Source organism: Nothoprocta perdicaria, unplaced genomic scaffold (assembly GCF_003342845.1).
Source record: "Nothoprocta perdicaria isolate Ctin4 unplaced genomic scaffold, notPer1 scaffold_129, whole genome shotgun sequence".
Classification (NCBI taxonomy): Eukaryota; Metazoa; Chordata; class Aves; order Tinamiformes; family Tinamidae; genus Nothoprocta; species Nothoprocta perdicaria.
In genome coordinates, this window is record NW_020454416.1 from 1225789 (window position 1) to 1252524 (window position 26736).

The following is a 26736-nucleotide window of genomic DNA, read 5'->3' on the forward strand; positions in this document are numbered from 1 at the left end:
ATGGCCCTGTAGCCGCACATGCATCTCCAGCTCCTCTTGTTTATTGCCCATGCTACGTGCGTTTATGTAGAGGCATTTGAGCGGGGCTCCCAATGTGCCTCTCCTCCTTGACGGGACAGCTGCAGCCTGACTGTGCGGGCTCTCAGAAGTTTGCCTATTTTGCCCTATGGCCTCTAGAGTCCTAGAGGRCCCTTCACAGGCCACAGCTCTAGATTGCTGTGGATGGTGTGACGGGCCATCAGGCACCAAATTATGTTATGGCAGAGACAGTGCAACCATCAAAAAAAGAACCCAAGGTATTACATGAAACAAGCTCTCCAGAGATGCTCTCGATAAACAACACAACCACAACACAAAACTGCTGAAACAACCGAGGAAGCAAACAGCCAACAAACGCGGCGCAGCCCGGGAGCTGGCGCGTGCACAAGGCAGCTCTGCATCCTTGCACTGCGGTCTCACGGAGCAACCCACCACCTGAGCTCACAGACTAGCTTTCAGGGATAAGCGGGAATCCACGGAAATCCACGGCACAAATCTGCCTTCAGCCTCGTCCCTAGAGCTTCTCCCATTTCTCCTGTATGAGAGGAGACAGAAATGTTACGCTGCCGAGGAGAGGATGTCCTGGATGGGCTGTCACCGCTTGTCACCCCCTCTGAGCTTTCCCAGCTCCTGTCCTGCTCCCTCAGCCCCTGCTCCCTGGCCTGGCCCTCTGTGGCCAACCCTGGGTTACCAAAATGGAATTTAATCCCAAACATCCTCCGAGTGAAACCTTGGCAGCCTCCCGCTTGCCTAGGGCTTCTCTGTGTACTCACACAGGGGTTTGCTCCGCACGTTCAGCTGCTGTTTCCAGCATCCTCTCTGCAAGCAGAGGCTCGAGTAGGAAGAGAGCTGAGGGCCAACCCTCGTGCCGGGGAGCAGGGAGCTCCGGCCCTTCCACCGCATTCGCTCAGGGCAGGGCAGCACGTGGCCTCCAGCGGCTCCAGGACAAGGCAGGCAGGGGGAAGAAAGGTTACACCTCACCCTGCTAGTGCCTGGGAAGCCTATAGCAAGTCTTGTCTTCAGGATTTTATCCATGTTCTCCTTAACGTTGAGCTACGAACATTTTTTTTTCTTTATTTGCACAGCTTACTGTCAGGGACATTCCTGCTCAGATCATCTGTAGGCTGTTTACTGAGGAAAAAAAAAAATGCATTAATTTTTCTAATGAAAGTTTAGAGCCTTCTTGGAACAGAGCCAAGAGCAGATTCTACAGTCACGGACTCCTGATGCCTGTGAAAATGGGTCTCGGGGCAGGCAGGCTGCAGAGCAGGACACGCCAGGCTCACGGCGATGGCATCACCCGCTCGGCGGGCGCGGAGCCGCTGCTGCTCAGCACCGTGCTGGAATGACACGGCGCGACGCGGGAACTCCGGCAGCCGGTGCACGGGCAGGAGGAGCCGTCTGCATCCCAGCCACGCGGCTCCGGACACGGCCTGAAGACAGGGGGCTCCATGATGCTCTCCACAGAGCAGCCAGGGAGGGTTTCCCTGAGTGTAGTGAGAGAGAAAGGAGAAACATCAGCCCACGTAATTCCCTGGTTTAAGCAGGTTCAGCCCTTCTCAGCTGGGATTTTGCCTAATCGTGCCTGCAGAAAAAGCTGGCCCGCAGTGAGGGTGACAGCCCTGGGGGTTTTAACCGGTGGCCCAGAGGGATTTCATCAACGGCTGGAAAGCAGGGAAAACATTTCAAGCCAAATCCTGCCTCAGGTGCGAGCCAGCGCATCGGCTTCCGGAGGGCCTGGCAGAGCAGCGCCAGGGAACCGGAGCGCAGGACGCAGCGAGGAGGCAGCGGCCGCCGCGCGGCAGGAGGCCCCGGCGGCGCGGGCGGGAACGCGTGTGGGTCTCGGCCGCTGCCGAGCGCCGCTTGTGCCTGCGCCTGAGCCGATCTCCGCCGGGCCGGCATCGCCAGGAGCCCAAGCGCCCGCGGAGGGGAGCGAGCAAATGCTCGGGAGATGGTTACGGATGGAAACCGCCCAGTGAACGCAGGTCACTGTGTATGGCGCAGTGACGGCCAGGACTTGTCCGTGGCCTAGGGCCTGTGTCAGAGCCCTGCTGTGTGACGGTGGGAGACGCTCCATCCTCGAGCTCAGGCCGGGTCCCTGCACGACCTCCAGGCCTGTGTCCACGTTCTCATGCAGACCTGAGCCTCCTCGATGGCAGAGAAGCCCTGCTGATTTTCACCACGGAGCCGTTGGGCCCTTGTTATTTTTAGCTCCTTTAAGTGTAAGAGAACAAGGAGAGGCAGCAGAGGGTGACCAAGGCGCTCCCAGCTCCAGGCAATACGGGCATCCCAGGAGCAGGAGCGGCTGCCGCAAAGGCGGGGCGGCCGCCAGCGCCGCTGCCCTGCACACTAACTGGGGACGCGGCGCCTGCGGAGCCGCCTGCACCGACGGTCGTGTTGCAGAGCGCAGGGGCAGCTCTCTCCAGCGCCCCGCGGTTCCGCTCGGCTTCCAGGGTTTGCCAGGTCTGCGTGTTCCTCAGCATGTATGCAATGTATTATATTTCCAACTGGATTTCTTTTTACGCTTGCAAAGCCTCTTTCCTTGTCACGAATTCCTGTTCCCTCACACAGCAGGCTGGTACCACTCAGTTCCTTTAAGGGCTTTTCTGGAACCTATTCCGGCCTCATTAAATCCCTACTGAACTCATCAAAGCTTAAATTAACGAGCGCAACCCATTTCCCGAGGTCAACCGTTTCTTTCCAATCTGTTTTAAGCTGGCGAACAGAAGCTGGAGGAAACAGCAGTCGGGGAGCAGCTCTCCGGGCCCCGGCAGCCGCGGCCGGCAGCCCAGCGGCGCGCGGCCCTCGCCCCAAAGCACCCAGCTCCCCACGGCGGCGGCGGCCTAAGAAGACCAGAAGGTTTTAGGTCTCCTCAGCGTTGTGGGGCTGGGAAGTGAGCTGCCTTGGTAGGCTCAAGCTCGAGGATCCACGGAGAAATGAGTAATGTGGGGCTGCCTCATCCCGCTTTGCCACCAGAGCCCAGCGCGGTCGCGGAGGGCTGATTCACACTGACGCCAAGCTCCTGTTACACGAAAGGGCAAACGCAACCAAAAATCTCAGCCCGAGAGCAGCAAAAACCAATGGACAAATAATTGTTTCCTATGGTAACGAGGCCTTCTGATCTCAACCTGCATGTGCTGGCCCTAATAACTTCTGAATCCATTGGCTAATTTCAATCCAATTTGATAGAGGCCTGTAGGATAATGAAGTTCCTGCAAGTTTTCTAAAAATAGGCACTGTGTGAAAAACGCTGTTGACACCACGTGGCTGCCTTCACCGCAGACAGGCCACAGCCTTTGCTCACTCCTTGCTGAGTACCAGGGAAGGAATCCATAGAAGGGAAAGCTCTTAAAAGTGACTCAACTAGAGAAAAACTTCACCCAGGACTTGCACTCAGCAGTGGGACGCAAGTCCATGAAACACCAGGCTTAGTTCCAAGGGTTCAAAGAACAATTTTCTATTTTAACTGCAACATAAAATGGGTATTAAATAACAAATCAGTATGAAATTAGGGCTTTGTATGTGGGTCCCTGGGAAGTATCACCGAATAGCCTCAAGAGAAACTCCTGGTAAAAAAAAAAAAGGAAAAAAAAATGTGAATTTGCAAAAGCTGGCAGCTCTCTGAGCAGCAGAGAAAAATGTAGAGTGCCAGAAGAAATGGAATGTAAATCAGGAAAACGTGTTTGTGCAAATATTGTTCCTTTCTTTGCTCAGCTGAACTCAAACTTTTATTCCACATTAATTGCATTTGACTTAAGGGTGTCTCTTTACCAAGCAAAGGCTACAAGACGCCCGTCCAAGCACAGGTGAACGGAGGGCTGGGGCGCCTGCGCTGCCGCACAGTCCTATCCCGGCCAAGCTGGGACAAGGGTTTCTCTCTGCATCCAAAGACCCTGTTTCTGCTCCGCGCCTCCCTCCTTTGCTGCCTGTGCAGCTCAGTCCATCTGTGTCCATTTTAAAACTGCCTTCCCTCCTCCCTCTTTTCTCACTAGCTCTTCTTTGGGGGCTGCTTCTCCCGCCCACAGTGCAGCCTCACTCGTGCCTGCTCTGGCCAGGCTGGCACGTGCCAGGATTAAATCAGCCTTGGAACACGATCCAAGAGAGAGCGTGGGGCCTGGCCCCTTGTAACGACCAGGAGAGGCAGCCTCAGCACCAAGAGTGCCGCTCATCCTGTCCCGCGGTGCCGAGCGGGGCGATGCTCCCACCGCTTCCTATCACTCCCATCGCTTCCCCCCGGCTCTTCCTCGCTGCGGGAGGCAGTAGGCAGAGGGCGTGCAGGCTGCTGCGGCGCCTTTCACCTTCTCTTTGCAGAGCTCTGTTATGTTTCGGTTGGAACATTTGACTCAGCGCTGAATACAGGGCACTGCCTCCAAGGCCCTCCGCGGCAGGCAGCGGGGCTGGCGAGGGGATGCGTGTACAGGGGCTGCAGCAGGGAGCCAGGGGAGGCTTCCATCGCTGCCTCAGACGAGGATGTGTTTGGGAGAGCAGCAGCCTGCCAGAACTGTGGCTCCGTCTCACAGGGACCGCTATCCACACAACCTACCCCCAGGCAAGGCCAGGAATGTCCTCTGCCTCCCCCAAGTAGCTTCATGGCGCGTGAGAAAGAGAGAAAGGAGCAGAGATTCACACGCCGAGACCAACCAATTTTAGTAATTAGCCCAGAAAGAGAAAAAAATCCTTCCAGAACATCACTACAAACTCTGTCACAGATAAAGAGCTGCTACTCAGACACAGTACATGTTTTATTATTAAAAAAATGCATAAAAACTAATGCCATGCTTCCCAAAGTTAGTCTGTATGTACATCTGCACATCCCAGGCAGCTGCAGGGAGCACAAACCTGCAAACATGTGCACGGGGTTTGTCGTACTCTGCTAGGTGTTATCTTCTCACCTGCACTCACAGCAGCCCAGCTACACAAACAGATAAACCCTGTACTGCCTGGGCTATAAGATGGTGCAGTTTGTATACGTGACTGAGAAACTGTACTGAACGTCTGCAGATGTCTGTAGGACATCATTTAAGAGGAAACATTATAGAAAGGACCCATGCCCAAACCCCAGGCTGAAATTTCCCTTCCCTAGGAAGTGTTCACAACAGGGGCTGAAACCAGACCTGAATTTTGCAGTTAGCCCCCGCACCAACAATAACCAAATATTGGGCATTGAAGGATGGAGAGTTCTGATACCAAGTCTGCAATCTACTTTAACATACTGGTCCCACCTTGGACAACTCAGCAAATTATGACATTTATGGTATTTGCTTCTAAAGCAGAGCCATGTGGTATTTTAAATCATGGGATACCGCTGAGTTTTCAGGGCTCTGGAAATGAAACAAATTAAGATCGAGCAAGTATTTAGGATAAATAGATAGAGTAAGATGTAGCCGCACTTACTTGCAAGTGCCGAGAACCACTGCACAAAACAAATGCTGATTTACATTAAAATATTAAATTATTAAAAAACACACAAGCGCTTGCAGTTATAGTGAGTCAGACATGCTGATTGGAAAACAAAACCCAAAGAGCAAAAACACTAATTTTGCCCTGCATGTAAGGCTGCAGTGATACTAGCCTATGATCTGATGTGGATTTTACAGCGTGCCTGAAGGCCTCCCTAATAGGATGGCCAGTGGTTCTCAAGCTTTTTCTTAGCGAGGACCCTCTCTTTCCAAAGAGTTCTTCCAATGAGACCCCTTCCCCCAGCGCACGCACCTTCTCCAGACTGATTTCACCCCTTCCCTACAGCAGCTACAGCACTTGGTTATCTGCAAAAGTAATAGGACAACTGAAGGGAAAGATGAAAGTCATCCTATTTTAAGCAAATGCTGAATCCTGCTCTCACGGAACCTGATGCAAGGCTGCAGGTTGCTGTTCTGCGACCATGCTGTCTGCTTCCTCTCCTGGAGGTGCCCTCCATGCGGCTTCTTCATGATCCCTTTGAGGATGGATCTGGTCCTCATCCCGGCCAGCTGCTCCGTCTCCCTTCACACTTTCTAATGCCAGCTGCAAGTCTGGTGAGGCCTGAATTGGCATCAAACAGAAGATTAAGAAAAATACATAAAAGTACAAGGCTTGAAGAGGAATGCTGGATTTTCCTTGTTTCTGATTTCAATGCTCCCCAAAGCATCGGAAGCTCTAAACAGAGCCCTGGCCCGAGGAAGCAAGTGTCACTGCATGAAAAATGCCAGATGTTGACATCACTGCTGGACAGAAGCAGCTCCGCAGAGGGCAGTTTGAGAACCACTGAGGTAGGCAGCCTTTCTAGGCAGTACTGCTGACTGAACACGAGGGGGATCTCGCCCTGTTGTCCTGAACGACACTGTAAATACCCACTGGGATTTCAGAGGTACCAGGCCCGAGGTTCCACAGCCGGAGTCGACGACAACATCTACACAAGCGCGAGCACTGACAGAGGAGCTGGCGCCGTCGGCTCTGCCTCGGCGGGTGAGAAGGAGCAGGGCAGAGGCTCCCACCTCCCGCCTCAGCGTCCCGCTCCTCTTGGAGGAGCAGAGCCACCCTGGAGCCCCAACACCCTCGTCCCGCACATCCGAGGGGCCGGAGGGCCGAGGTCTCCCCCGGCCGCCGCCTCTGCAGCCCATGCAGTGACAGCCGCAGGGGCCGCCGGGCACCCTGTGCTGCTCGGCCGCGGCAGCACCGTGGCTGCGCACAGCCCGGCCCGGGAAGCAGCGGCACACAGTTATGTACACACTAGCAGCTTTTCTCCCCTTCTGTCTCCAGCTCATACAGAAGGCTTTTGTCCTCCCCTTCGGCCACGTCTGGATGCCTCTCCCCCTCTGCGTCCTCTCCAAGGCACAGGGGGCTCATGATGTAGCGATAGTCACTGGTGACAGCGGCTGCTGCCCCGGCCACGCTCTCCTCGCTGTGCACGTCCCCAAAGGAGGCGTGCAGGGCCGGCTCGCTCGCAGCGTCCTCTTTGTCCCTCCCGATGTTGACGTAGAGAGGATCTTGGCTGGAAGAGAGCGTGGACATCCTCCCCCGAATCATTTCCAGCTGGTAACGGAGCACCCCGAAGCTTGGGCGTAGCTTGGGCTCAGGATGCCAACATCTGCACATGAGATCATAGCTGCAACAGAGAGACAAGAGCATCGAGTGAGGCCTCCATCCTGCCGCTACGACACTGTGCCCGTGCACCTGGTGCCTTCAGTGGCGTCAGGAAGTGAGGACCACCAAAATCCCTATGTGCAGGGAGACTCACACTTTGGGTGAACAGGCTCTTACCCTTTCTTCCCTAAGGGCAGAGAATGGTTGAGCATAGAAAATGGATGCTGGCAAAAATCCTAGTTTTGGCATGTATATTTGCTAGGAATTTGCAGCACTTTTTTTTTTTAAAACTGGACTGCATACATTGCTGATGTATTGCAGTCACTTGGAGATGTGCAAGATTTTTGCAGCGAGAATTGAAAAGCACAGTTGTTTTCCCCAAAAACTTGCCGGCTCTGAGCTGGCACAGGAGACAGCACAGAGGCTGTTACTGTGCATCTCATTCCTTGTTCTTATTCATTTTCAGCAGCATTCTCAAAATATCCTGTCAAAGGATGCTGAACTTTTTGGAAAAGCCTTCTTCCCTTGCCTGTGGAGAGCTTGAATAGCACTGTGGCTCTATCACGAGCTACTAATAGCTTTTGAATTTATTCACGAGAAAAGTCCCAGTTGATAACCGCTGCTGCGGGTGATGCTGTCACGGCAAACACTGCAGAGACCCAGGTGTAGGAGGTGCAAGGTATTTCTAGAACCTTCCTTCTCAGAACGTGTTGACTCAGGGCTCCAGGTGCAGTGCCACTGTTGTGGGATGACAGAGCGCCAGCGTGACCGGGAAGAAGGACAACAAATAAGTGCAAAGGGCCGCAGCGGAGGCGACAGCAAACACGCTGCTGCACGAGAGGCACCCGAAGGGCCCTGTGCCTGCGGATGCGCCGCCTTGCTGCGAGGGCAGCCTCCCTCCCGAGGGAAACACCACCTGGAAGCCACTATCACTGCCGTTCTGGGGCAGCGTGAGGAGCCGTCCCCGCTTGGCAGCGCACGCAGCCAGGCAGGGTGCTACAAGCCCCGCTCCTCCATTGCCACCCGCACCCATGGGCCTCCCCCGGGCTCATCCTGCTGGAGCCCGGCCAGGCCTGTTGTCCTCCCCAGGCTCCAGCCGCAGAACTGGCAGCTGCTTCCCTAGTTCTTCATTGTTGCCAGTTCCGAGGGAACAGGGACAAAGCACCAGCTCGCAGCCCTGGCACCGAGAAGCTCTGCAGACAAACGAGCCTCAGTTAGGCTTGTAAATGAAAAAAATCTGATATGGCCTTTGCAGGGGAAAAAAAAAAGGCATTTCGTGATGGGTTTTACTTTTATGTCCCTTGCCTGATATCAGCTTTATGACCCTAGGTTTGACCTCATGTTAGTTTTACAGAAACCTTTAGTGTTTCACTCGTCTTAATGCTGATCTACAACTCTCAAAAGTGGTAGAAATAACTCATAATACTCCATCTAAAATATGAACTTCCTACTCTACAAGACCAAAGTAAATAAGCTCTTTAAAGAGCTGCAAACAACAGAAGTGGTGCTGAGGGGAAAGGCACAGAACTGGCAGTGGCTGCAGTGAGTCAGCCCCAAAGCCCCTCTGCCCCAATATCCCGCCTTTGACAGGGCCGGAGCAGAAGCTTGAAGAAGGCCTGTAAGATGGAGGGGATGCACAGGGAGCTGCTCCTGGCACACACATCGACCGTTAGCAGTTTAAGGGCTCTTGAAACGCAGACTGGGGGCTTTTCCCCCTCCCCCCCCCTATTTTTCTCAAATGCCTGGTAGTTTTGAGTCTCGTCTATGCTTTTGTCATCTGTAACATCCTGTAGCCATAAAGCTCCACAGCTTTGAGCCAAAGCTGCTCACAGTAGCTGAGAGCAGACTTAGGGGATTTAAGCAGTGGTATATCAATATTTTCATTCAAATGCAGGAATAGGTAAAATGAACTGCTGAGAAGACAAAAGCATAAAACTTTAATAACAGGAATACAGATTTTTTCCCCGCACATGAAAAACAAAGCTGGCAAAGGGAAACCACATAAAATATTCCACCATCATAGCAGGAATAAAGGTGGCTTCTATGTATCCCTTTTATAAACAAGAAATAGCTTGAAAAAGCCTCTAAAGCCAGTGTAAAGGCAGCCAATACTGTTCAGGCATCTCTTTCAACCCTACGGATGTGCTCCAGCAGCCTTGTTTCAGCCACAAACCCTGGCGCAGCGGCTCCTGAGCAGACCTTTCACATAACCTACCGGCAAAGAGCGCAGGCCTTAGGCCGCAGGTTGGCAGGAGGGTGGGCCTGGCTATTCAGAGGCCACAGAGGCTGCAGCTGGTGGCTACCAGCTCCCCAGGTGGCTGTCCGAGACCTTCCTGCACGTCTGAAAGCCACTGAAACCAATATCCAAAGGTTGTCTTGGTTTCCACCTAGCTCTAGAAGACACGTGCCAGCCCCAGCTCTGCCATTTACTTTCCTCATTGTTTCATAGATGTTTTTGCCCATTCAGCCTTTGGGATATGCCATGAAACTCATCTCTTTTCTTAGATGCTGGCCTGAGAGAGACAGGAAGCAGCGAGATTCTGGAAGTGCAGTTATAGTTTCTATGAAGCCAAGAGCCTCTAAAGCGGATACTCTTCATGCTCTTGAGCCAAGTTAGCTGCTCATGTAGCGTCCACAGGTTCGAGGGAGCTCTGCCAGCACAGAATATTTGGTAGCTAACCCAGTGACTTTCTGGTGAACACCTCTGTGTACTGGGAAGTGGACAGATTCACCTCAGAGTCCCAGCCAGCAGCTCCTGTTCCCTTCCAACAAGCCAAACTTCTCAAGGAATCAGATGCCAGCAAAGAGGAAGTACTCACACATCCTCCAGGCACTCCGGTGGCTGCTTCAGCCTGTTCCCGCTGATGAGGTAGTTGTAGATTTCTGCGTTCTCAATGCCAGCGTAAGGGGTCTGCCCACGGGTCACGATCTCCCACATGGTCACCCCGAACGCCCACTGAAGAGCGAGAGAGCAAACAGAGCTAGTGAGCACCCAGCTCCCTGCTTGCGCCCAAGTTACCGCTGCCTCCCACCCGCAAAGCCCTGCCAAGCATCGCCCGTGTACAGTTTTTGTAGGTAGCTAGCATCAGTTTTGTGATTTTCAGCTCTGTGAAGATTCAGCCTCTGTGAAGGCTCATAGAGCAGTTGCTTAATTCTCTGAGCCAGATTCTGTTAGTGCGCAGGCAGCACAAATGACAGTCACGTTTAGCCAATGAGCAAGGGAAGTAATCACCTTTGGCTCATGTTCATTTTTAATCTGTGCTGCAACTGACACCTGCACATCAGATACAAACTGCAATGTTTGTTAGGTGGAGGAAAAAAAAGAACTAAACAAGTAAAATAAAAATAAAGGTTCTCCTAGACAAAACCCTGTGCAGAGTCTGTGCTCACCAATCACTAAACACCACCTATGGGGGCTATGCTCATTGCTGGGTGACACTGCCGCCGAGATACAAGGCCCTCCTGGCTGTCTCCTCAGAGAGGCTGGCATGGATGACCCATAAGGCAAGTACAAAGCAATGATGGACAAAACTAACAGGAAGGTACAGGAAGGTGTCGGAAGGAAGGGGGGAAAAAATAAATAAATAAAAGGATGAAATGAGAAAAATCTAATTTCAGGTGATGGCTTTACTCTCTCTCCCCAAGGGAAATGTTACAGGGAGGAATATCTAAGCTCTGATATACTTGGGAGTGTAAGAAGCTCCATCAATGCCCTCTCTGTAGGATGGAATGCTACGCTTGTACATGAGCAGGTCACATTCAAAGTGTAGGAGAAGAGAAAAGAAAAAGAGTAAGAAGAGATTGCACAAAGAGAAGAAAAGGAGGTGGAAAAACGAAAGAGCAGAAAGAGATGATTAGGAATAAGAACCAAGAAATGAAGGACTGAAGGACAAGGGGAACAGAGGAAAGAGGTTCCCATCTTCCACTATACATAAACAACGCACATATATTTTTGGTCCTGAGTTCTGACAGCAACCATGGCAGAGGTGGCCTCATACAGCAGGTACCAGGCAAACACCCTTTCCCATCAGCAGGGCCTTTTCCCACTCAAGGATTGGTGAAGAAAGGATTCCTTCACTTTTGCAGGAATACCATCAGATCCCAAATGTACTACAGCAAAACTTACCACATCACTATGGGTAGTGTACAGATTATCAGCGAGGCTTTCCAAGGCAAGCCACTTCACTGGCAGTTTGGAAGCACAGCCCTGACGGTAGTAATCTCCACTGTAGATTTTCTTAGAAAGCCCGAAGTCTGCAACGCTCACGTTCATGTTCTCATCCAACCTACGGGACAGTTTTGGTGACTCAGAAAAGCACTTACTGGCCAGCTGAAGAGAGCAGACTTCACAGCCCTCGCTCTCCAAAGGGCCTCCTGCGTTCCTCGAAAGGACATGTAATGGCAGAGGCACACAGCTTCCTCTAAAGAAAGTCTGCCTATTTTTAAAACAATTAAAAACAGGAAATCAGTCTGGGTTTCCCTTAAGTGCCAAAGCAAGCTAACCACTCCTTTTCCACTAGGACTATCAGGTTCCTGTCTGCACATCTGGATACTTAAATGCCCTTGGAAACACGCCTCATTCCACATTTTACTGGTGGTTGTGGTTTTCTTGAGGCTGAGCTCTATCTGCTATAATGGGCTACTCCTTACTCCACCCTCAAGAAAGCAGCACAGAGGGGAAAAAAAGGATAAAAAGGGATCTTCTCTTCAAAGCTGGCGAGACAATTTGAGGACAGGAGCAGCAGTGCAGGATCATACAATGTACTAACCGTGAAATTATTTCAGAGACACTCTTCCCATCAGCTATTGTTCACCTGCTTTCTGGGAAACTCTATATGAAACTCTATTTCTTACACTGGGATAATCAAGTTCTCAAAATTCACACTAGAAATTACAAATATGAATTCCAGGCTATTCTGAAAGTTCCTTATGCCTGTCACAGTCCAAATCTACTCTCTCCTGTTGGCTACCTTTAGATATGGACCAAATAGCCCCTGAGGACACCCAGAGTGACTAATTACAGAAATGTATTGCAATGGAGACTGCGGGCACATGCACCAATCAGTGGTGGAATAGTCCCCTATAAATAGGGGTGATTTGGAAGCTCAGCTGAAGTTTAGGAATTTCTGTCCTTGCCCTGCCTGGCCATGGCTCCTCTCTGCCTACTGTCATTTAGATGCAAGGGCTGACATCCTGGAACAGGATCCCTCCCCACTTCTGTCCTGAAAAGGCTTCTGATGTCTCTCCCAGCCACTCCAGTCTCTTTTCTCCAAAAGCCCACAGTTCACTCACATGCAGTTCCGAGCTGCAAGGTCCCTGTGTATGAAGTTTTTGGAGCTCAGATACTCCATCCCACTGGCAATGTCAATCATGAACTTGAGGAGTGTCTGAACAGGCAAGTTCTGAAAGAAATAACAGTTTCAATTCTGCTCCTGAAAAAACACCTCAAAAATGCAATATTCACTGCAAGCTCACTGAGCGGGTGATACAAGGTGATACAGAGAGGGGATGGAAGGGAGGAAATGGTTCTCAAGGCATGCAGAATTCAATTCAGTCACTTCAACATCATAAGCCAACCCCAACTTCATTGCTGTCAGTCTGGTCAATACCCAAAAGCTTTGGGAGACCAATCCTGAACTGATCTGAGTATCATATCTGAACATCTACAGCCTCCCAGAGGGAACTCTACAGTAAGGAAGACTTACAAAAGGGTTTTCCCCAATTCGTGACATCAGCAGAAAAGCATGAAGGTCTCCATGCTTCATAAAAGGCAGGATCACCATGGGAATCGGGAGCCGACCCTTCGGACGACTTCGTAGACTGACTCCTAATGAGAACACACGGAACAAAGGGCTTTTAGCAAACAGATCAGTCCCACAGGGAATTTCAGACTGTTGTACTTTTCTCTTGAGAACTTAGAGGAAATCATGCCGTTTTGGATGGTAGATTCCATGCTCCAAGCCCCTTTGCACGGATTCATGCCAGGAGGTATTGAGATACCTTCAACCCAGCTTAGTGCTCACAACAAACACTAAGCGCTCGGTACCTCTCAGCTTCTTACGGGACTGCCTAGAAGTGTTTCCAGGATCACTCCAGACCAGACTGGCTCAGCACAGCAACCTGCATGTTCTGGGGATTGTCCAGGTTTCACAGTGTCCCCCAAGGAGGCATTGCTTCTTATTCAATATTTCAAAACAAGCAAATCTCCTGACCCCTTAGTTTTCATCCACCCATCTCTCCACATCTCACACTAGTTCAGACACCTCTCAGATAGTCTAACATAGCAATTGCAAGAACCCCCAAAACAGCCTAAGCAGGGAGGGAGGTTGCTCCCAGGTGTATGAGGAGCACCTGTACATGCTGTGAGCACTCACACACACTCCAACTTCCTCCAGGCCTAGCAGCAGCAACACTGATAACCAGGACTCCAGCTTGCTAAGCAGCTGCTCCCTGCAGCACCAAGGGTGACTGCATTAGCACTGCTGGTTGTTGGCCAGCAGTGCCTGTGAGCACATGGGGATCCTCCAGCACGGGAGGTGCTTTTAGGCTCCAAGGAGCAGCACTGCTCACTCACCGATCAGTTTAGTCACATGTGGGTGGTCAAACTCCTTCATGCAGGCAGCCTCTCGCAGAAACTCCTCGATGTCAGTGGAGGTGAAGATATCCGCTGGAAAGAAGCGACAGGAACCTTGGTCAGGGGCTCCCAGGGGCACTACAGATTATCATTATCACAAGTTTGTTCTGTGAGGCACAGCACATCCTTTCAGAACTACAGCTAGATCAGCCAGCTTAGAACAGAGCCTGATGCTTTGCCCTGGGATCAGCAGCAGTAAATATGCACCAGAGACATCTGGTGAAGTGATTCTTGGCAGGAAAACAAATAAATAAAGACCTGCTAGTTAGAAGCTCTTTTCTCAGCAACAACTTCCCTTTGAAGCCATGGAAATTGTGTGGGTTAAAGATAGAAGAATTTATTAGTTGCGGGAAGCTAAATAATAATGGTGGAGGAAAGAAGCCAAAATTTAAAAAAATGTGAGAACTGAGTGGATGGCCTGGAAGCCCAGGCTGACATGGTAGAGCCCAATTAATCTATGCCCATGATAGCATGAAAGAGCACAGCTTTTACATCTCCAAGCACGCATGATTCTTCTTATGTGCAAGGAATCTTAACTCTGGACAGTTCTGGACAGCTTGGAGATAATTCAGCAGTAACATAAACCAGCATAACTCTGGAGTACATTATTTCTTACTACTATTAGTCTAGATTTATGGAAGCATATCAATATAATCTGGAATTACCCAAGGGGGCTACTTCCCCTCCTGCTGCTGAATTCAGCAGGAGTCCCTCAGTCCTGCTGCAAAATCAGACTCAGACTTACAGGCAAATATTCACTTTAGCTGCTTTAGGCAGGTAATTTGAGTATGACTCAGAATATGAAAGGAAAATCACTTCTTTACAGTCAATGGAGAGAGGGAGATACCTCTGGAGGGCAATACAGAGTTCCCAAGTTCAATACCTGAAGGTAAGCAGTTTGACTATCGCAAAGGGACTTGCAAACTGATCAGAATTACCATGAAACTGGAGAAAATAATGCAACTTATGATAATGTGGTATTAGTTTATTTAGTTTATTCTGTGGGAGCTAGAGTCAGCTGTAGACATAAGCAAAGGTGACTCTGCTTTACGTCAACCATAGTTTTGGTTCTGTGGCAACACAGGCAAAGTAACATAGGTTAACATATTTGTTATACACATACATGTAGGTATATATATGTACACAAGCATATATTTGTTTTGACTTACACCTGCCTGTCAACTCTTCTTCCTGCTATAGACTTCTCTCTAATGAGCATGTTGCTTGTCTTTGTTAGGCACACTCACCAAGTGACAAACCAGATGGGAGTTAGGCTGCTTTGTCACCTACACCTAATTGATACAAGTCTGTTTACAGATGCATTCAGCCCAAACGCTCTTCTGTTTATTTTAGGGTATCTGCTTGAAAGAAAATGGTTCCTCATTGCTGAATTACTAGTGACAACGAGATCTGACTGAACTGCCTACAGTGTAGGAATGTAGTGTTATGTTGAATTAAGTAACTAAGATCCTCTGTGCACAGGAGCAGCTGTGGCTTTAACTTGCTTTTGGTTACACTCCCCATGTGGTAGGTAGTCCAACCAAGCTGGAATTGATTCCCCCAGAAAAGCTCACATGACTAAAACATTATGTGAAAGGAATGGGATAGAAAATATGAAGCAGCTGGGTAGGAAGCATAGAAAAGAGTAAGGAGCAACACTTGGGGATGTCTGCTAGAGAATAGGACAATAATAGTGTTTAATCTCTGCAAGCTCTTTCCTCGTATGTACTTCAGGTAGCCCTGCTCCCACTTACCTTTCAGCATCTTCACTGCCACTTTCTGGAAAGAGCCATCATCCAGCTTCAGCAACGCCTCTCGAACTGACCCAAATTCCCCTGTGAAATGATCACAGTAGGCAGTGAGGGAAGGGTTTCTAGTGAAGAAGTATGATTCACAGCAGGTTCGCTACAGGGGTCACTGAGAAAGAAGCTAAACAACCACAAGAAATGCAGTTTCCAGCTCCATTTTTCATTCTGCAGCTCCAGCCAGCAAGTGCCTAGAGGAGGGAGGAAAACCAGCAGACAGGCCGCTGTGCTGGCATTCCAGAAGGCAAAGGAAAACAAGCAGGAGGGGAAGCAATCCTCTGCCAGCTGGAGATGCAGAGGTAGGGCAGGAGCTGAGATCCCAGGCAGATGTTCCTGAGGAAGCTGTACTGTGATAAGGCTACACTAATACAGTTGAGTGGAGCCCTGGTCCAAAAGGGGTCTGCTGGACAGAGCAGTGAGTGACTATGTTGGCTGAGGAAGTTCTCAGCACTTGATGCTCCTGGCAGCTGTCAGAGCTGACAGCCCAGTACTGCTGCCAGGATTCAATCCATGGAGATGCAACCTGGCCTTACCTCTCCAAGTTCAAGGAATAAGTTCCACGACTCACTGCTGACCAGACTACAGACAAAACGCTTAGCTGCCTACGAGTGGTAGGATAATTCATTGGAGCAAGTGTTTACCCCCTATGGTCTCTAAGGGAGACGAGGCACAGTGCAACACACCAAATTCTGTTCAAATTATTTTAGCCTGATATGGCCTCATGCCACAGTATAACACCCTCTTTGTGTTAGTTTTATTCTAGTTTTGTAACTGCTTACTCCATTCAAAATGCATTAGGGCAACTATGGTACTGGAGAGAAAGAAGCAAAACACAGCACTCACAACACCTACCTCAAAAGCATTATATCTTCACCAGTGTCTTTTGCTGCAGCATGGAATAAGCAGCAAATTGCAGCTTATTCTGCAATAACCATAAGCATTCTGAGCCCAAGGTAATATAGATGTGCCCTCTTCTAACCAGAGCCCTGATCACAGGGTTGAGAGCAGGGACCTGACAGCACAGAGCAGACCCTGCCAGCCAACATCCTCCCTCCACAGCCATCCTGCAACACGTCCTTACTGCCTGTTTCCATTCATTGCCTTGCGAGCCATAGCACCAGCCCAAAATGGCCAGAGCAGGATCCCAGACACTGGCCAAGAGATGACACTGTTTAATTACTTAGCATTGCTAAGCGCTCTGAAACCTCTCCTGCAGGAAGGTCACCTTCCTGCTGCGGAAGAAGCTTTCAGGAACACTCTTGTTCTGGGAGGGCTGGACGGAAGAATGTTCCCAGGGGAGCAGTGCCAGAGAACTGCACTAAAACAAGTATTGCTGTGAACAAGGAAGCCAAGCACTGCAGCTCCCTTTGGCTTATGACCCATGACTTACGTTCTTCTCTTAGATATAGAAGGCTTATGCTCTTCTCTTAGATATATGAAGGCTTAAAAGCCTTCATATTTGTTCCTAGAGACTGCCTACAGCTTGAGAAATAGGGAAAGATGATTCAACAAATTAGTACATTAGTCCGCACTCTGGAAAATCCAAATTCAAATCCTCATTTTTCTAGAGTATCTGCACCAACCTTTTAGCTAAAGTTAATCCAACTTTACTCTGCCCAGAGAAATGTTAGAGGCACCTGTGCAGGAAATCCAGCTACTTCAGGAAGAGCACCTAAGGGCCTGAATTAATGAGGACAAATGCCAGAAAAATTCTGTGCCTGTTCTAAATGTGCCTTTTTATCAGCCCAAAATAAAATCCTGGAGCCAAGATCATCCCAGATGTTCAGAATATCTGAAATTATTATCAGCACATTTTGAGGGCTTGGCGTTTTTGTGGTAGATCATCTCTGTCTCTGCATTGTCTCAGGCCACTTCAATGTCTGCTCGTGCAAATGGAAGGAATTCCTTTGTTTAAAGTTCTGAAAGAAATTCACATACCAGCGAAGCAACAGCACTTTGGAAAGCTGAGCGTACAACTACAGCTCATGACTCTGTAGAGCCACATTATAGGTACGGCTTAGCCAATATCCTCTTAGTTATGTGAAACCTTTGAACTGTTTTATCCCGACAGACAGAAAAATACCATTTCAACCGCCATCCACAAGCAGGAGGAAAGAAAAATTTCTGAGAATGCTTTGCCCTACTCAGCAGCTCTAACAGAACAAGGACTTTTAATGTAAAGTTTTGTTCAGGTTTTGGTTCTTACCCTTGCCTAACATCCTTCCTAAGGTGAACTGCTGTTCCTGGATCAGGACATCTTTGAGTTTTGTCTTCAGCTCATCACTGATCCCCACACTTTCCACTGGAGAAAAAAAGAAAAAAAAAAAAAGGTCAAATAGGGAACAATTAAATGTTCTATGATAACATCAAAAGCTTCTTGTTTGTCCTTCTCCCTAATATTCATCTCCAGTCCTAGTCCTCTAAAGCACATAGGAAAACAGGAAAGAGGCAGAGCTCCCTCCATGTCCTCTGGTCTCACCACAAATAAGAAGCCAGTAGCTTTCAATCACAAGAAAATGTCTTTTTCAGTACCAACAACACTGCAAGGGAGATACTGCCATAATACCAGCCTTAACCACACCATGAGCAACTGGGATACAGGCTGCTGAAAGTAACTCTAACGGACACAGGCTCATACAGCTTCATTTAAGTTGAGGGCGCCATACCAGTTTTCAGTGACCGGCCCCCAGATTATTTTAAGTACAGTACGAGTCTCACAGTAGCTGTCAAAGGAGTACCCAGGTGACTGCACAGTCACTAGATCAGTGCAGAGATCTCTAAATCCAGGAGAACGAAATCGAAGTCAGCGGGAACGTCACCCTAGCCCACCATGCAGCAGTACTATGGAGCATCACGCCCTCACCGAGCACGAGGTAGAAGAGCAACTCTCAACAGTCTGAGAAGCCACCAATCCTCAGCCTCCCGGGACTGATCATTTGGTTCACACTTGCAGCACTGTTCAGCAGACTTGAGTTTATATTACACTTGAGTTTATTATTAACACATGTTAATAATATTAAACCACATTCATTTCACTATTACATTGCATTAATCTCTAAAGAGTCCCAGTAGTGTGACACTGGGACAGGAGAGTGCTAGATTCCTGCTTTATGCTAAAATATACTATGACAGTAGCTGTAAATGGCAAATCAAACAGTGCTGTGCATCTGGTAGGGCAACGACTATTCCGGCCTTTCACCTCTGTCAACCACAGCTCAAATGCAACACGATGGCGTCAATCTAGGCTGTGATGGATCCAGCCTATCCCAGATGGATCCTCCATCCATGGGGCAGATCAGCCCGGGTCACCTCCCAGGGCTAGATAACAGAAGGAGTTAGTGCACACGAGCTATGAAAACTTGTAGAAGAATCCCCTACCACCCAGCAACAGAGTGCCTGAATCTTACTGTAAATTAATCCTATGTTGTTTATCTAAAATATGAGTTCTAGGCAGAACAAGAGACACAGCACAGTACACGCATAACCTGGCTTCTCAGGCAGAACAACTCGAGCCATTTTACTCACATGTCGCTTCAATGAGCTCTGGGCCCTCCCTGTTGAAAGACCTGGCAGCTCTGAAATGGACGGCCGGATCCCCTCGCCCAACCACACTGCCGAAGGCATGGCTGGAAGGTAAAAAAGACATGGGGCCATGAGGACGTGGGCCATGCTGGGACATTCTGGATGGGGTGGGATCCCTCAGGGGGAAGGCTGTGATTAAAGGACTCCTCTGGGAGTACCTGAGAGAAGGTACAGGTTGCAAGTGCTGCATAAACAGAGCAACTGCGAGAGGAGCTCAGTGAGAGTCTGGAAAGAAGGGGGGCCTTGCTGGCAGCAGAGAGCAACCCACAACTAGGCTTCAGAGGTGAGGGAAGAGGGGGCCCTCCCTGGGTCCAAAAGATTCTGGGCCGTTGGGCAAGTTACAAGTGCTGCTGGATTGAAAAGCAGCACGGGATAAGGAATCCAACCCACAGAGCACGGAAAATAAGGCAAGATACATTTGCAGGTCTTCTTTTTTCCATTAAATTACACGTGCAGCAGCACTAAGTACTTAAACAGTTGTATTGATGCTAGCTCTATTTTAGTGTTCTAACAAAGCCCAGTCATTAAGGTGACAATTCTTCTACTGCTTTTTGGTCTTGTCAGTTGTAAGGAAAGCTAGGGCACTTTCCTAGCAGACTTTAATTCAGAGTCACCCCCACATACGTGAAGAGCTATACAAAGAACGGACAAGAAACTTAATCCAAAACATTTCCTGAAAAAATAGCGAACCAGAAACCACATTGGAGGAGAAAGTGACAAACTCTCTAACTGCTTCTTGGAGAATCTCTCCTTACCCAAACCGAGTTTCCTTTCTTCTCTTTCGAAGAAGAATAAGAGCCAGGGCAACAGCTGTGACCAGAGCTGTGAGAATGCCCAGTGCCACAGGAACCCAGGATGTCCCATAAGGAGGTTGTCTCTGGCCACCTAGATGGAGAAGAAAACACCAGTCAGGAAGTAGCAGATTGTCAATGATAAATAGACTCTACTGGGATGTCTCTCTTTCACTTTCAACAGAAAAGGCATCCTGCTGTAGCTGGTGTGAGGAGTGGGTCACTGGCACAAACAGCTACTCAGGCAACCAGCAAAGAACTCCCTGTTTAACAGGGCAAAGACAAAGCAGATCCGGCCATGAGAAACCAGACTCAGTTTTGAGCACCTTAAAAAGCTGCTGCTCCAGATTATACTGCTTTACATGAGATCATCATCTAGAGCACTTTCAGGTGGAGTCTCAGGACAGAAATGGTGCATTTCGCAGGGAGGTTTCATTCCACCCTATCTGGGGCAGATGGGAGTCTCCAGGTGCAGGAGCTGCAACTTCCACCCAGATAACACTTCGCAAGACAATAGCTCCTGATAGCAGTTTCTTGAAATAATTACATTTCCCCCTCTCATCTCTTCCACAAAGAGAGGCACCCTGGGGAATTTGGTGTAGGCTGTAGGTTCTCCAAGTTGCAGGACCTACCTGAATAAGCCACCAGGGAAGCAAGATATTACAGCAACGTGTTTCTGAAGAAATAAATGTTATCTATGCTTGGTAAACAATAGATAAACTAATCCAAATCCCTGAGACATGACTTCTCCAAATACAATTGCTAAAGATTAAATGTCAATTGAATGGATTTATTAAAATTTAGGATAGCCCTCATACCTATTCTTTCTTCTTAAACAATTTGGAGGTAACAGGTCCGAAAGTATTTCCTTCACCTTGGCACTTGCTCGGTCACCTTCAACCAATATTTGGAGAAGCTTCTACTTTGATGTATGCTAAACATACATTGGGCAAAAAGGAGTCAGTCTTGCTGAAAAAACTCTGACTGGCAAAGGGCTTTTAAGGCTTGACTACCAGTTGCATTTTCAAACCCTATCATTCAAATATTTAAGGAATAGATAAGTCTAGGTAAAGCATAAGAGTCCGAACATAAACACTGGAGTTGACCGAGGAAGCAAAATAGTACTTCTCTTGCAAAAAGCTATCAGAGCAGTAGCACCCACTCACCAGCAGCCTTATCTCTTCCCACCCAGGTTTTACAGGCCCTGTACACTTTTTATTTTGCCTTTTGACCTGGCCTTTGAGACTGCAAGGGAGGACACAGATGGATCAGAAATAGAGTGCAACCAAAATACGATCACTCCAATCCTCTCTGCAATTCCCCAGCTGACTTGGACTGTTTCTGCCAGACAATCAGGAGACAAATAGTTAACCGTTCTAAAAGGTCCTCTCTGATAGTTAATGATAAGCTTCCCTCCCCCCTGCGGTGAGACAAACCTCTTTCAGACTGTTTTCCAAGTCTCAGCTAGCTGGCCTGGTGAGATAGCAGGGATTTAGGTCACTTTTGGGGGGTGGGGTGGCAGCGGGTGCCCTGCAAATGGAGGATGGATGAAAAACAAAACAATTCTCCCTCTCCGTAAAGTGCTGGGAAGCAGGAGCCCAAGTAATGCCGCCCACGGTTTCTAACAGGCACGTCAGAAGCAGGGCAGAAGGCTGAAATCTCCCACTTCTCTCCCTCTGCCTGGCAGCTCACTGCTTCCCACACCTTCCCCAAACCAGGAAGGGCGGCTGCAGCCCGAGGAAGGACTGAGATTCCTTCCCCAGCTCTGTCTTTCTCCCATCTCTTGTGCCTCCCTTCAACAATGTACACCTTAAGACTGCACAAAGCAGACAAGGCAGAACTTCAAAATTAGATGAGCTTAAAAGAGTGTATTTAGGAGCACTTTGATGATGAAAGAACCCTTTTTATTTCTACAGTGGTTCTTTTATTGCAAGGTGTACAAAAAACATTCAGGGTCCTCTCCTGCATATGATCACAAAAATTACAGATGAAAAAAAATAGACTATTCAGATCTCCCAGAAATGAAAGCACTTGCTTCTGAAAATGTGAAAATAATCTTTGTAATAGCACCCAAGATCTCTGCATACGCAGGGTGGAGCTCCTGCTAGCTTGCTGTGATGACAAATAAGACTTAAAGTTTATACAGGCTTAGTCATCCTTACTGCTGCACTGGGAGCTGGTCAGAAGCCACTCCTGGCATTTCTCACAAAGCAACCAGTGCCAGCCTACTATTTTAGGAAAGGAAGCAACTTATATTTTTTACCAGGCCTGAAACAAAGCCGCAGTCTTTCTGCAGCTCTGCCGTTTAAGGCCTGTCATCTTTTCCACAGTGAACCTTTATTTCCAGGCTGTTATGCTTGTGAACAAATGTATGTGCTTCCAGTCAGTGTTTGGCCAAAACAAGCGTCACTCCTGATGCTACTTTTCTGAAGTAGGTTGTAAATAAAAGCAAACATTTTGTGCTTTCAGGATTGCCTTATTCCAGTTGGCCATCAAACATAAGGCCTATACATTCCCTGAAACTTCTTGCCAGTGTTGACCATTTTCCGGAGGGTTTTTCTAGTCCTTCCAGGTACTTTTCTTCTGATTTTGGGTGTCACGGATAACATCTATGCAAAAGGCAGGAGAAACATCTCTACCTTCTCTAGTAGAGTCCGCTCCATCTTTATATCACTTTACTCTGCTTTGAACCAGCTGGGGATTTTGATTCCACAGTGACTGAGAGCTCCCACATCACCACCACTGGTGACTTCATCAGGCAGCCAAAGGGCCTTTCTGGGAAGCACACTCATCAGACCCAGCTGCAGTTAGGGCTGCATCCTGGGCCCCTCTCCCCCACCTTCTGCTGGCCTGGGAATGCCAGCCCAGGCCCCGCTTGGCACGAACAATCACAGAAGGGTCAGGAGGAATCAATGTAAACATGATTCTCCAGGGGACATGTCAGGGAGCAGGAAAGCAACAGCAGATGGATGAGCACCAGAGAGCAGCAAATGCCTCTTGTCCCATCACAGAGGCTGGGGGCACAACCTCAGGACTTACACCTCACTGGTCTTCTCATCTCTGGTCTGTATTTTGTTTCTGAACTTCCTCTCAGTTTTTTTTTTCAGTTTTCTTCTTCTCTGCCTTCCAGTCATTTCACATACATGGTCCTGCTCTTCTCTTTAAACAGACTCCTATCTCGCCTCTCCTGTGAGATCCTAGGGGCAAGTGCATCTACACACTTGGACCTAACTGCCCTTTCACTGCCAGGACTGCTCTCTACTGTTGTTCTCCCCCAAAACATACCCTTCTGAATGGTTCGAATTGTACATTATAGCTTCTGAACCATTATTTCAAACTTACCCAACCAGTTAGTTAGCAGTCAATTAGCAGTTTTCTACTGAAACAACTACACTGTTTTAATTTAAAAAAACAGCACTTTAGTAAAAACATTGCAAAAACAGTATCAATGGTGATGGCTTAAATAAGGCTCAGGAATGACCTCTAATTAAACCAAAGAGGGGAACTTGCATTAGACACAACAATAGCTGTTGTTTTGCTTAAACTAGCTTTTTAAATGTTATTTAACTTCCACTCCACCTGATTATACACAGTCATAGAGAAACACAGCAGCCCCACCTACTTCTGTTTTTCTTGCCCAAGGTGCTGGGCAGGCAGTGGAGACTCACCCATGACCTCCTGGGCTTCGAGCAGGAAGAACTCACTCCAGGGCCCACAACCTGCAGAGTTCAGCACACACACCCTGATGATCAGGTCTTTGAGAGGATTCCACATGGTGAGATTAGCTTTTGTCTCCTGCACGATCATCTCCCCCTGAAAGCAAACAGCAACAACCGATAAATTGTCTTAAGAAGCATCTAGTATAGAATCTAGTTTTAAAACAAACCAGGACTGTGCCTTTCATAGTGCTAAAAAACAGGTTTGGAGTTTTGATTCTTGCATTTCAACCTCAGCTTTGCCATTAACTTGGGCTGTCATCTTGGGTTTCTCTCCTCTAAGATTGCTAATAGTTTCTCAGGGCATAGTGAAATATGAGGTTTAATGCCTTCCTGCTTTGAGATCCTTCCAACAAAGTTGCTATAGTAATGTGTTTTTTTTCCTCCTGTTAAAACACAACATTTCTTCTTCTGTTTTAAATACAACAATGTTCTAACATACTGCAAAGCATCTGACACTTTTAATCTGAAGGAGGAGATTGTTTCAACTTGCTGACCAAATCCCAAACTGCTGCTGAAATTTATAGTCAGCTTTCATATAGCAGGACAAAGCCAACATGTTTGCAATAATTCTGGGGATCTTCTAGATGCACATCATTTCCAATAAACACATGAAGATTTGGTTGTCACTGCTGCACTTTCATTCAATAGAAATTTACAATAGAAGTTGACTCAGTGAGGCTGACCTAGTATGAAACGAGTCGTGTAAGAAAGGAAGTCCCTTTCCCTCTAGCTATCTGTTATTACAGGCTACTTCATCATTAATAAACACTAGTGAAATCTAAGAAGGGAGAAACCATAAGAACTTATGCTGTGAACTTCAAAGGCAGATACTTGTGAAAGGTCAGTATCGATGATCAAATGAAAGGCCTTCTTCCCTGACAGAGTCCCTTTAAGCTCCTTCCATAGTGTAAATGAAATCAAGGAATCCACAACATTTTATGGTCATTTATAGTATAACTCATACACTTGTTAAAAACACCTGTGCTGCTAGGATTTGAAAACATAAGCTCAAGTCAAAGGAAAAAGGTAGCAGAGATCCTGCCACTCTGTCTGCGGCTCTTGGGACAGAACTTGAAAGAGATAGAACGAGCTGAATTCTCCCTCTGCTGTCCTTGTATAGGAGCAGCTGGGAACTGACCTGTCTGCAGACAAACATTGAAGGAAAAGATTTGACATGGATGAGGAATATGGAATCGAGTCCAAGCATCAGAAGCCACATTTACAGGAAAGCAATGTCAGGAACCTCACCTAGGCCTCTGTGGGTGCTAAGGGACCTAATACCTAACATTTAACCTTTACATTCTCAACTGCATTTAGTGGCTCAACTCCCCTCAGAATCTGTTACCTGAGTTACATTATCCTGAATCCACTCCAGCCTGTATCCCAGGACATTTTCTGTCAGCATGTCTGGAGCCACATCTTCCCACTCCAAAATCAGACCAGGCTCCATTTGGATAATATGGATATTTTGTGGAGTGCTGCTTGGAGCTGAAGACAAAGGACAAAACATAATCCCTCAGTGCAGCAAAGCAAGGTACTGTCAACACTGAAAATCACCGAAAAGACAACTCGACTTTCTCTCCTGAGATCAGCCAGAGGAGAGAGTATGAGAGGAGAAAACAACAGCAAGTCACTGATCACCATTTTTTGATTCAAGTGGAGAAGATTAAACCAACACCTCCTTTTTCACCGTTATGTCATTCCCAGACTCCAAGGACCTCAGTGACCCAATGGGACATATGCACAGTGCACACAAGCCCTGTGGCTGGAACAACTTCTGTCTTGCACATCATGCTGTTTACTACATTTAACTAACTGCAAGTTATTTTTTTATTTTACTAAAGGTTAAGGCAGAAAACAGAGCAAAACAGGTTTGATTCATTCTTGGGACAATTCCCAGATGTCTGTTGAGATACCTCAGGAATTAAAAACCATGATGCTTTTGACCCAGCTTTAGAGCTGCCTTCCTGCTCGCCTGCTGTGTGCTTACCGAGCTCCAGAGTCTGGAAGTAGACGCGCTCCGTGAAAGGGGAGCTGCCCATCTCGTTGCTGCAGCGCACACGGACGCTGTAGTTGGTCGAGTGCTTCAGGCCTTGCACGCTGGAGGCAAAGGGGGGCACCGGGGCTACCTCCGTGGACACCTCCCGGCCTTCCGGCGATTCTGCCACCTGGGCCAGGAATAGAGAGAAACAGGCCGTCACCACTAGCCATATGAATAACAGCGCTGTAATCATTTCACTTTTAGGTCAGGAACATGTAGAAACAGATATGGCACTGCTGGGGTTGAAAATGCCGGAAAGGGAGCTGTCTCCCTTTTGTCTGCCTCTCTTGTCTAACCAAGAATAACAAGCCATGCCTTTATTTTGTTTAAGTGTCATCTCTCTTCTAATTTTGGCAGTACAGTGAGACTTCTGTCAGCTGAAAGTTTGGTTCCATATTTTAAAGTATTTCCTTATCTATATAGCAAAAAAAAAATTACTTGTTGCTCCAAATGCTGGGTGTTTGCTTCCGAGGCTCACCTAAGCTTGGGCAGTGAAAACCGTTAGATGAACTTCCCTGCCGCCTATTGCCATCTTTTTCTGAACTCCTTTTCCAAAAGTTTGTATATTTGTACAGCCTTGCAGTGGTAAACAGACAAAGCAGACATGGGGAGCTTGATTCACCCAAACTGTTTCAAATTAAACCAAAAGAAAATTTACTATCACTCCTGCAACTCCTTGTTAAAAGTTAAAAGTCTAAACTTTTAACTGACGCAAAGGCTAAGTTAAATCTAATCTCACAACTGCTTTAAATGCACATGTAGGTTCAACGTTCCACCTTCTTTTGTACTGGCAAAAGCAAAAGTCTCGCGAAGGACCAGCAGGTTCAGCCCTTCTCTCTTCTCAAGTGCACATGAGAGCACAGAGCTGGGAGGAAAGGGAGGGTATTCTCACAGAAGCGAAACACTCCCGGAACTTCCTATTCTCTAAGACTGTAGCAGTCTTTCTGCCTACTCTTCTTCTGCTCATTCTCACACGCTTTTGGCCCAGTTTATTTGGCTAATAAAAAGGAAGATCTCAAGTTTCTTAATGGAAGGACACGTTGATCTCATTGTCAATCACTGC

General features: G+C 48.1%; 1 protein-coding gene across 1 annotated transcript in view; it reads right to left on the reverse strand.

Moving 5' to 3' along the window:
- Positions 1-4706: 4706 nt before the first annotated feature.
- Positions 4707-26736, reverse strand: part of TYRO3 (TYRO3 protein tyrosine kinase) — a 40753-nt gene continuing 18723 nt past the window's right edge. Inside the window, exons 7-19 of the mRNA XM_026033441.1 lie at positions 25623-25800; positions 24978-25120; positions 23582-23726; positions 19878-20007; positions 19066-19166; positions 17747-17842; positions 15490-15570; positions 13676-13768; positions 12807-12928; positions 12394-12503; positions 11228-11387; positions 9921-10057; positions 4707-7123 (exon numbers count right to left, since the gene is read on the reverse strand). Of these exons, the coding sequence (XP_025889226.1) occupies positions 6748-7123; positions 9921-10057; positions 11228-11387; positions 12394-12503; positions 12807-12928; positions 13676-13768; positions 15490-15570; positions 17747-17842; positions 19066-19166; positions 19878-20007; positions 23582-23726; positions 24978-25120; positions 25623-25800 (1872 nt within the window). The 3' untranslated portion in view covers positions 4707-6747. The remainder of the gene's footprint in view (positions 7124-9920; positions 10058-11227; positions 11388-12393; positions 12504-12806; positions 12929-13675; positions 13769-15489; positions 15571-17746; positions 17843-19065; positions 19167-19877; positions 20008-23581; positions 23727-24977; positions 25121-25622; positions 25801-26736) is intronic.